At 35.4% G+C, this 11,495-nt stretch overlaps 1 protein-coding gene across 2 annotated transcripts in view; it reads right to left on the reverse strand.

Moving 5' to 3' along the window:
- Nucleotides 1-294: 294 nt before the first annotated feature.
- Nucleotides 295-11,495, reverse strand: part of ANXA10 (annexin A10) — a 90,743-nt gene continuing 79,542 nt past the window's right edge. For both annotated transcript variants that reach the window (XM_034660163.1, XM_034660162.1), the window contains 6 exons: nucleotides 10,654-10,707; nucleotides 10,464-10,557; nucleotides 9,694-9,789; nucleotides 7,034-7,092; nucleotides 3,070-3,192; nucleotides 295-546 (listed from right to left, as the gene is read on the reverse strand). In XM_034660163.1, coding sequence (XP_034516054.1) covers nucleotides 478-546; nucleotides 3,070-3,192; nucleotides 7,034-7,092; nucleotides 9,694-9,789; nucleotides 10,464-10,557; nucleotides 10,654-10,707 — 495 coding nt within the window. In that variant the 3' untranslated portion in view covers nucleotides 295-477. The remainder of the gene's footprint in view (nucleotides 547-3,069; nucleotides 3,193-7,033; nucleotides 7,093-9,693; nucleotides 9,790-10,463; nucleotides 10,558-10,653; nucleotides 10,708-11,495) is intronic.

Raw genomic sequence — 11,495 nt, forward strand, 5'->3', positions numbered from 1 at the left:
GCTGCCCTTTGCTGTTTTATATCTTCATTTTCTTTTAAATAAAGGCAGCTTTAGATGTTCACTTTGGCTTCATTGCATTTGCACAAAAATCTAGAAAATTTCTCTAAGGGGGTTGGCCACACACCGATGTTTCCCTGTCCCCAGGCATGCTAAGGACAGCTATAAGCAGATTTCTTGCTGAAGGGAATTGACAATTCACATTTAAATAAAATATATTTCAATGAAATTATTTTTATTATTCCATTATTTTACTATTCCATTTAGTAAATTGCTGATTTGGATGATAAGTGTAAATCCAGTCTCATATACTTTTATCAATAGATTTTTCTTTGGCTTAGAATGATTTTAAAGATACAAGAGCAAATATGATTCTATAATTTTGCTATCATGTTTCTAATAATGCAAACTTCTCACAAACTCTGTATTTTGACATGTCTGTAAATAGGAATGCTGTGTCTTCCAAATGCTTCTTTTGACTTAGTAGTCTTCAGCGTCACCAGCACAGATGGCAAGCAGAGCTTTCTCATAATGCCCTGAAGCAAAATTCTGAAACAAACAAACAATGCATTTGAAATAAAATGTCATAGTATTTCTAAGAAGAAGCATGATTCCTCTGAATTACAGTGAGAAAGATCCATGGGCCATTAGCGTTTCTAAAATTGTTGACTCTTTTCATCTAAAGATTTAGTATGTCCTTGTCAATTTTTGCCATTCTAACTGGCATAAGGTGGTATCTTAGTGTGGTTTTGATTTGAATTTCCCTGATGGCTAATGATTTTGAAGCATGAGAGACTATGGACTCTGAGAAACAAACTGAGGGCTTCAGAGGGGAGAGGGGTGGGGGAATGGGATAGGCTGGTGATGGGTAGTAAGGAGGGCACGTATTGCGTTGTGCAATGGGTGTTATACGCAACTAATGAATCATCGAACTTTACATCAAAAACCAGGGATGTACTGTATGGTGACTAACATAATATACTAAAAAAAATTAAAAAAAAGATTTAATATGTCCTGAGAAATATTCCCAGTGGAAGTTTTTGAAAAATAATACCATGGTCATAGTCAATAGAATAGGGTTTATATAAAGTTGATTGAACCCTAATGTGTATTTATGAAAAGAATAACTCATGGTAGAATTAAATCTCCTCAACTTTAAAAGAGGTGTCCTAATATTATTGTTATAAATCAATTTAGAATCTGGAGGGCAAATTGACAATATACCTCCAAAGACTTAAAAATGTTTATACTCACTAATGCAATAATTCTTCTTTAAGAAATATATCCTAAGGAAATAATGATCAATTACTGGTGAGCACAAAAATTTACACTCAAAAATATAGACAACATTATGTATAATAGTGAAAAAGTAAAAAGCAATACTTAATAATGTGGGGTAGTTTATGTATTTTATAACTTATGCAGTGGAATACCATGATTCAATAAAAGTATTCCTTTATGTAGTAAAACATATTAATGTTTATATATTTTTTTTAAAAACACAGCACCTACAACAACGTTTCATTACTGAATGTCTGTGGTGGAGAATAAGGGCAATTTTTATCTTTTTTCTATGGTCTTCTATAGTTTCTAAGTTTTTCAAACAATAATAGTAAGAAATATATGGAATTATAAAAATTATGTTAAAAATCAACCATCAAGGCGCGCCTGGGTGGCACAGCAGTTAAGCGTCTGCCTTCGGCTCAGGGCGTGATCCCGGCGTTATGGGATCGAGCCCCACATCAGGCTCCTCCGCTATGAGCCTGCTTCTTCCTCTCCCACTCCCCCTGCTTGTGTTCCCTCTCTCGCTGGCTGTCTCTATCTCTGTCAAATAAATAAATAAAAAATCTTAAAAAAAATCAACTATCATAATGTTTTCTTACACAAAGTCATGCAATTATAATTCATTGTTTTAAATGCATATAGTAAGTTACATTAATTACATGCAGACTTTGAGGTGGCTTGGTTAATTGCAGTATATATGTTAGAATTCATTTATTCATTTAGAAAATGAGTTATGACATGTATTTCTCAATGAAAAATGTTTATTGCCACTTAAAGTTTAGGGTTTTGTAGGTAGGTGTGAAGAGAGTTTTAGCAAAACAAAGGAATAAAATTTCTCTTAACTGCTGCAATGCCTTTTTTGGAAACCACTTTGGCTGTGCAAAGGCTTATAGGGTCTTCTGGGTTTTTTTATGGTCTTTTGGTCCTTAGGTTGTCAAGTTGCGTCTGGATCACTCTTAATAAACGAAAAAGCTTGTTTATGCAATTGAAAATTTCAGTGGAAAGTAATGTGAACAGGTAACAGCACTTAGCTATGTGCAAAGTATAAGGTAAGATATATTCTCAGGGCCCTGTGCTTGGTTTAACGCTCTGCTAATACCACCCTGAAATTCTTTATAATTTTTTGAACGAGAGGTCAAATATTTTAATTTTAGATTGGGTGCCAAAAATTACATACGTAGCCCTGTATATTCTAATAATTCTTTGCTAGGCTTTATCAAAATCCTGACTAAAGTTTAGACATATTAGAATGAAGAAATTGGTTTACTTCTGAATCATTGCTGCTTTGCCCTTCAAGGGCCAAAGGGCTAGGGCTACATAGAATTTTACATAACTATCAATGTTAAATTCCTCCAAGTTATCAGTTTATGGGATTCGACTGGGTGCCCTACCTTCTATGACAATAGGAGCTGAACTGATCTAAGAAGCCTCTTCATAATTAGTGTGGCCTTATTGCAAAATGTATTTTTCCTGATACTGATCATTCTTCAAAATTTAACTCACAAAGCACAATTACACAATTAGGGAATGAATATTTTACGTGATTCCATCAACAATTTTTGTTTGAAACACACCAAAGAGAAACAAATTCTGTTACTGAGGTGAAGGAATTTCCTCATTTAGCACCTGTTGATGCTCTAAAGACTGTCTGATGGACTAAAGTGGATCATCTTTGTCAGAATAGTTAACTTTTTAGATTCTAACACGAAGGCACTTAAATCAAAGCTCTTATTTCAGTTTCAAAAAGGATAAAATCTGGGTCAAAATAAATATGTGTAGGAGATCTACCTTGATGTCATGAAACAGGGATTTTCCGTATCTCTCTTTGTATCGCTTCCTAATGGTCATCAGATCTATTTCACTTCTGGTGATTAGAATCCTGATGATGGTTTTATTATGGAAACCGAAGTCCTAAAAGATACAGAAAAGGAGTGAAAAAAATTAGAAAACAGTACCTTAAAGTTAATCTATCTAATATAGACTCATATTCTTTATTTCTCCTGTACTCCTCAAACACTGGCATGGCGATTGGGGTGTGTCCAAGTCAGACTCCCAGCCTCCTCTGAGACTTCTCCCTCTCTCATACAGGGTACAGAGGGTGAAGTATTCTACCCATTTGACTTCTTTCTTTTGCTTTATTTATTTATTTTGTTGAAGTATAATTGACATACTATTGCCTCTTAGTTCCAGATGTACGTCATGGTGATTCAGTCTTTTTATACATTACAAAATGATCCCCATCAATCTCTTTTTTGCCATACAGTTATTACAATATTATTGATTACATTCCCTAATGTTACATCACAATGATTTATTTATCTTATAACTGGAAGTTTGTACCTCTGAATCCCCTTTAGTTCTTTTGCCTGTTCCCTAACCCCTCTCCCTCAGTGACCAACTGTTACCTACAACTGTGAGTCTGTCTTGTTTATTCATTTGCTTTGCTTTTTAAATTCTACACATAGATGAAATAATATGGTGTTTGTCTTTCTTTGAGTTATTTAAGTTAGCATAATACCCTCTAGGTCCATCCATGTTGTTGCAAATGGCAAGATTTCATTCTTTTTAATGGCTAATAGTCCAGTGTGTGTGTGTGTGTGTGTGTGTGTGTGTGTGTGTGTGTGTGTGACACATTCTTTATTGATGGATACATAGGTTATTTCTTGGCTATTGTACATAATACTACAATAAACATAGAGGGACTTATATCTCTTCAAATTGGTGTTTTTGTTTTCTTTGAATAAATAACTCAGAACTGGAATTGCTGGATTTTATGTAGTTCTATTTTTAAGTTTTTCGGGAAACTCAATACTGTTTTTCATATTGGCTGCACCAGTTTACATTCACACCAACAGTGTATGAGGATTCTCTTTTCTCCACACTTTTTGCCACACATGTAATTTCTTGTCTTTTTGGTAATAACTAGTCTGGCAGGTGTAAGGGATAGAGACTTCCGACAGTTCCTCACCCATTTGGTGGGTGTCTTAAGGTTAATGAATGAATTTCCTTTACTTATAGTCTAGTTGTCTTTTAAACTGCTGTTTCTTCACTGTGCCCAGGGCAGGTGAGTCTGCGCATAGGTGCCTCAGTGATATCCCTCCCTACTATAGGTCTTTGTGTAGAGGTTATTATGTCTCCAACTCTCCTACCTTCTCTGTGTGGACCCTTCATTATTTGTTGTGCAGAAGCTGTTCGGCCTTCAGTTCTTCAGGAGAAATTGCTCTGTATGTACGTGTAGATTTGGTATGTCGGGGGGAGGAGGCGAGTTCAGGGTCTTCCTACATCAGCATTTGGGCCCCCTTTCTGTTTTACTTCTTAAATGTCCCATAATATCTATTTCCAGTGTCACTGCCTTGATGCTGGCGCTATCATTTCACCCTGATTCTGCAATAGTTCCTTCCTTTCACCACTTGGCCAACCTTCACACTGTCTCCTTCCTGATTCTGTAATAGTTCCTTTTAGCCTAGCCAGCCTTCACACTGTCTCCCTCACACTGCATTATAAAGATTTTATTTATTTATTTGACACAGAGAGACACAGCCAGCGAGAGAGGGAACACAAGCAGGGGGAGTGGGAGAGGAAGAAGCAGGATCCCAGCAGAGCAGGAAGCCTGAGGCGGGGCTTGATCCCAGCCTGGGCCGAAGGCAGATGCTTAATGACAGAGCCACCCAGGCGCCCCTCACCCTTCATTATAAAATGCAGATCTGATCATGTGCTCTTTCTAGGCCAGGGAGGGAGGTGGGTTTGGGATAATGTTAGATGAACATTGATATGTCTGAATGAGACAGCAATTACATTTTTATTTTACAGTCTATTTCTAAAAATTGTAAAAATAAAAATGCCAGGTATTTGAAATATTTTTGGATTTAAACTCAAATAGTGAAAAATACAAAAATCAATTTCTGTATACTAGCACCAGAAAGAATATTGCTCTATAAACCAAGTTCCATTTGTCTTTTCAAATGGAGTAATGGGGACATCCAGTGGCCAGTGGGCATAATATATATACGTATATATTTTACACACATATATATATGTGTGTATATATATATATATTGAACATAATAAATTTTTTGATGTCTGAATGTTTTAGGTATAGACCTCTAAGCATTCTTTTCATAATTTGGGGTGATTAAGTTAAATGATTTACCCAAGTTTCCATATTTAAGTTGTACATCATTCACTTAGAGTGCACTAGAGAAAAATACCTGTAGTTTACTTTGGTTAGGGGTAGTGTAACAGCTTTGACCAATATTTTACATTTGAGGTCATCATATATTAAAAATTCAATTATTTGAATATACAATCCTCCTCTCACCTTCAAGCCAGTTGTGAGTACGTGTATCTTCATTTTTGCATTGAAACACACACAGAAGGAATAGAATTTTTATTTATTATTAGAATAAGTAGCCCTCAACTTGGACAGATTTGGAATCAGACTAATTATGCTTATTTCCCCATGGTCATTCACAAGTGAACCTTCATTCTGTTTTTGGAGAAGGGCACTGTTGAAATCATTCCATAGCATTGCCCAATACATTATTTAAAAAAATTTTAAATCAGGGGCCCCTGGGTGGCACAGCAGTTAAGCGTCTGCCTTCGGCTCAGGGCGTGATCCCGGCGTTATGGGATCGAGCCCCACATCAGGCCCCTCCACTATGAGCCTGCTTCTTCCTCTCCCACTCCCCCTGCTTGTGTTCCCTCTCTCGCTGGCTGTCTCTATCTCTGTCGAATAAATAAATAAAAATCTTTAAAAAAAAGAATTTAAAAAAAATTTTAAATCAAGTCAACTTTTTCTGCTTGGAAATAGAATAACATAGAAGCAGAAGGCTGTGAGCATAGGATATGTGATCTGAGGATATATAGCTTGGTTCTTGTACATAAATAAAAAATACTCTTTACACAAGATATATAATAGAAATATTCTCAACTATTATCATATTATCCCAGCATGCTAGCTACTTTTAATAAGTTGGTCTGTAAAAATTGCTTTGAGGATAAAACACTGACTCTTAAAACTGCTGTATTACTGCCTTTAAAAAAAATAATTTCCTCTGAGTTTTTGAAGCTATGATAATATGTATAATGATTTGTATCAGAACTTTTCCTAAAAATGTGTTATGCACATAATGGATAAAATGTGAATTGTCTCATGCATTTAAGTGTTTGTTTCTTTAAAATAAATGCACCAAAGGATGTGTGATTGACTATCACACTAAACTATGATCAACATTCTCATAAAATAGATTTACAGTTTATTGTTGTCTAGCCATCTCTTTTTAAAGTACTTTTTAAAAAAAATTTTAGGTCTAAAAATAACCACTGCATTATTTCATGTTTTTAAATTTCAGAAATGTAGCAATTTCTTACTAAGGACTTAAAATGTTATGACATTTCCTGCTTGATACTATATGTGTTGTACTTGAATTAAGTATGAAGTAAGGGTCCAAAAGCTTTTGGATTTGCCAGTTTCTTCATATGCTAAGAAGAACTAAAGCACATGGTGGAGATAGGACCCATGGAGTCATACTTCTCAGGTAACTCAATTTGATGTAGAAAGCAGAACATTATTTATTTGGTCGTTCTCATTTTGGTGTATAATACATTTTTTTCACTTGATCATATTTTGTTTGAAATGAATATATTTGCATACAAGTTCAAAAAAGTTTAAATAAAAACAGTAAACCCAGTGCTTTGAGAAAGTAGACACGATTTTCTGGAGAAATTTAAAAAAAATGTGGGCCATACTTACATGGATTGCACTATACAGTCTATAAGCAAAATAGGCTGGTTTGTCTCGAACACAGAGAACTAGGAAAAATCAGAGAAAAAAAAAGAAAGTTTGAGAGTGACAATATATATTTTCTTCAGAATTTGGGAAACAATGAAAACACTTTTTTTTTCTGTTAAAATCCTGGGAGAGTGAAACTTTTTGAGTCCTATGTGGAATCCCTCATTGCACATTGTAGTAAAATTTCAATGGGTAGAATAGCGGTAAAGCCATAACCTATAGAAAAATGTAAAGCAACAATATTATGACTCATTCAGATTTTCATTTAGTCTATCTCTATCTTTGGAGATTTCTTAGTTCCTTCACAGCATCTGGTGAAGAAAAATGTGCCCCTTTTATCTGAAAATTAAATAAAGCTTCAAAGAGACCCAGGTTATCACCACTATTATAAGATTTTTATTATTATAGAACTCAATATGCAACTGATTCATTTTCCCAAACACTATTTTTAATCCCTTGGAGACTTGTGAATAGGTCTGAGGCCTTTTTCTTTTCTTTTTAAATATTTTTAAATTTATTTGAGAGAGAAAGAGAGAGACAGAGAGTAGGTGGGGGGAGGGACAGAGAGAGAGAGTCTCAAGCAGACTCCCCACTGATCATGGAGCCTGCCACATGGGGCTGGATCTCATGACCCTGAGATCATGACCTGAGCTGAAACCAAGAGTCAGACGCTCAACCAATTGAGCCACCCAACCACCCCAAATCTGAGGTGTCTTTAAAAACAACAACAACAAAAACAAAAACAAAAACAAAAAACAAACAAACAAACAAAAAAACCAACAACTGGATGGGCAATAAGGGGCCTGGACCAGTGTTAGGAGTCATTTAATCAAAACCATTATGGCATTAGAACCACCTACAGCCTAGTGAACAGTTGTCCTTGATGGAGATCAGTTGAATGATTGACATTCAATAATGTGTATTTGAATAAGTAAATAAATTAATAAATAAGTGAGTAACATATGTGAGGCTATAACTTTTGGGCAAAATAAAGTCATCACAACAGTGTTTTCTCTATAGTTCCAATGATAATTTTAGGTTGTAAGACCATGCCTTCATCTTTTATTTTTATTTATAACTGTAAACCTCATAGCACTCTTGAGTCATTGCTAGAATGTGGACACTTTGAGGAGGAGAAGCTTTTGTTGTTGTTTTACTGTTCCATTTGCAGGGCCTAAATCAATGGCCAGAATAGTAGATGACTCAATAAATGTTTCTTGAATAAATGAATGAATCAGTTAAATTGTTTTCTGGTATTTCTTATGTCTACTATTTCCTCTCACCCAATGCTTTGTTTGTGGTGTGGTCTATAGTGGAAAGACAGTTATCTTGAAATTCAGATGACATGAGTTCTAGTCATAACTTTGTTGCTCATTAGTTGATAGACTTTGAAGTAGTCAGTTAACCTTCTTGGGCCTTGTTTGTTAAATGAGTTGTGATGTAATACGTGGTTATTAAATTATGTTGAGAATTAGCCAAAATAAATGCACCATATTCTCAGAAAAACACATGCATGTTCACATATTGTATACTATTTTAAGGAGTTCAAAGAACCCACCAAACCTTTTTAATGGAACCCTTTATAAGCTAAGCTATAAAAATTCTGTTCCCTACCATCTCTAATGCCCGTGTATGTTTGTGCTATTCTAGGACTGGAAAATCATAATATACATTTATTCAAAAAATATAAGTGATTACTTGATGTGTGTTCTCTATGGGGACATTTCACAAAGACCCTTCATTTGTAGTTCCTACAGTGTATGCTGTCAAGTCCTAGCACAGCACAAGGTACAGCATGGGTAGTTTAATAGTAGTTGTTACGGATAGCTACCACTGTTTTCCTCTTTATGGGAAGATATCTTTTCTTAGGAAAGAGATGTAGGTATGTCTCCCACAATAGCCTGCAGAAATCACTACCGAGTAACAACTTGGTGAATTTTTGTTTATGGTAGAACTTACCCCTAAAGGCAAAATATTAAAGATGATGACAAAAAACCTCTTCCTCTTGGAGAAAAGGAAGCGATATTTCTAGCACTTATCTGCTTTTTAATAAGGGAATGGAAATCAGTACATATAAAATGAATTTATTTTTTTAAAGTATTTTATTTGTTTGAGAGAGAGTAGAGTGAGAGAGAGAGAGAGAGAGAGAGAGCACAAGTGGGGAAAGGGCAGAGGGAGAGGGAGAAATAGACTTCTGGTGAGCAGGGAGCCAGCTGGACACGGGGCTCGGTCCCAGGACCCTGGGATCATGACCTGAGCCAAAGGCAGCCGCTTAACTGACTGAGCCACCCAGGTGCCCCTATAAAATGAATTTAAAGGTATGAGATCCCATTACCTGAGAGAGTATCTGAGAATTAATGTTTCCCAGTATGAAAGTTGAACCAGCTGTTAGAGAAGGGTATTAGTTCATTAAAGCTATCAAGTTGCCAGTTTAGTGCGCTGTATCAGTCAGTAGCTAACGTACTTTTCCTCTATAGAGTTAACATCCTTCCTGAATAATTAAATTCAGGGGAAAGTGACTCAATGAAGAGCAAAGTCATGCATCTTTAATTCAATCAGAGCTAATCAGCGTTTATTGTGGAATGAAAGGTCTGCTGTACACCAAATAAATTATTACTTACCAATTGCAACTAGCAACTCTTGAAAGTATCCATCATAGCATTCATTAATGGCATCTACTATGTCTTGCCCAGAAATATTTTGAAATTCCTGGAAAACTTCAACAAATTGATATAATTCAAAGGAGATTTTGTACGTATTATAAATTTAAAATATAAATATTGATTAGATTGCTATAAATAGTGAAAGTAAATAAAGTATAGGGGTACAGGTTGAACTGGAGTTGGCTGTCTTTTATAAATTTTTATAGCATTTTATATATGTAGAAAAAACGTAAAACATTTTTTTTAACTAAAAGAAACAGAAAAGTATAAAAGCCAAACAATGTGCAAACTAATGTGAGTGCACCTCTAAGACAAATATGGCAGCTTCACACAGATCGTAACATTAATAATAATTTCCTTGACTTGTAATGGACTAATTAAACCATGTTTACTATATTCTTTTCAAGAAAACATATAATATGCCTAATAGAAAACAGCTGATTTATTTGAATAAGTTCTCCGTCAGAAACAGGGATGATTCTAAAAGATACAGTATTTAAAGGTTATATAATTGTTTTTGGAAAAAATAAAATTATAAGAAAATTTTATTCCTTAGTAATGTCATTAGATGAGACTTGTCTGTGCAAATGTAATTCAAAATAAGTACCTTTGTAATAACTGGCTTTCCTCTATATGCAACATTTCCCTTTTTTCCCCTTCCAGTTAACTACTTGCTTTCCATTATACTATCTGTTTTGTAGCTGAAAAGAAACTTGATTAATAATTACCCAGCCACAGTTGTTGATAGCTTTTGTTGCACAGGATCATTTGCAGCATGGTTTTGTGTTCCCCTGTCTTCTGCTGACAGGCTTCCCACAGGACCTGAAACATCATACAGCTAGGAAGTAGCCCCATAATCACCCCAGACCGTTTTAACAAAGGTTTTTCATAGTCACTTTGAGATCTGGTTCTAGTTACCATTGCATCCTGAGCAGCCATAGCAGGGTCTGTATATCCTTCTTCTCTGGTTCCCTGTAAAATAAACACAGGTTTTCCTTCGTAAATTTTTTAAATTAAAAACCCATATAGGATTATTGGGACAAAAATCTTTGAAGCACCAAATACATTGGTAATTCCTAAGAAAATTCTATCATTATTTGGAGTTAGTCTACATTTGTTGAATACTATAGGAAACATAGGTCCTTTTCAAAAATGTGGGTTTTTTCTTCGGACCAGTGGTAATCTTTCAAAGACATTGAAATGTTTTTCACTCTTCTGACTTTCTGTGCAGTATCTTCTTTCCATCCAACTGAACATCCAAAGCGTGGCAGTGGGTAGTACAGAAGGATTAAACATTGTTAGAGTGAAAAGGCTGAGAGAAAGAATGAGTTAATATTCAGTTCCTAACTTGTCAAATAGGATACATGCAACAATAAAATAATAATGAAATCCAGATTTTGTGGAGTAAGAGTATTTTACAAATTTGTATCATGCCCACCACTCCCCCCCATTTATCACATAAAGAACAGACATGGCCAAGTTGATCAGAGATGTCCATTGCAAACAGGAGGGAAGGAGGGCTAGCCAGTGCAGGAGCTTCTGGTCTGCAAGGATTATGACTAAAAGGGGTGAGGGGAAGAGTTAGGAGAGACATGAGATCAGACAGTTCATTTAATGTTTCCCTTGGGTTGAGATCTGGAAGAAAGGCTTTTTTTTTTCTTCTCCCCTTCCTTCCTTCCTTCCTTCCTTCCTTCCTTCCTTCCTTCCTTCCTTCCTTCCTTCCTTCTTCCTTCCTTCCTCCCTCCTTCCCTCCCTCCCTC

Source organism: Ailuropoda melanoleuca, chromosome 5, assembly GCF_002007445.2.
Source record: "Ailuropoda melanoleuca isolate Jingjing chromosome 5, ASM200744v2, whole genome shotgun sequence".
In the NCBI taxonomy this organism is placed as follows: Eukaryota; Metazoa; Chordata; class Mammalia; order Carnivora; family Ursidae; genus Ailuropoda; species Ailuropoda melanoleuca.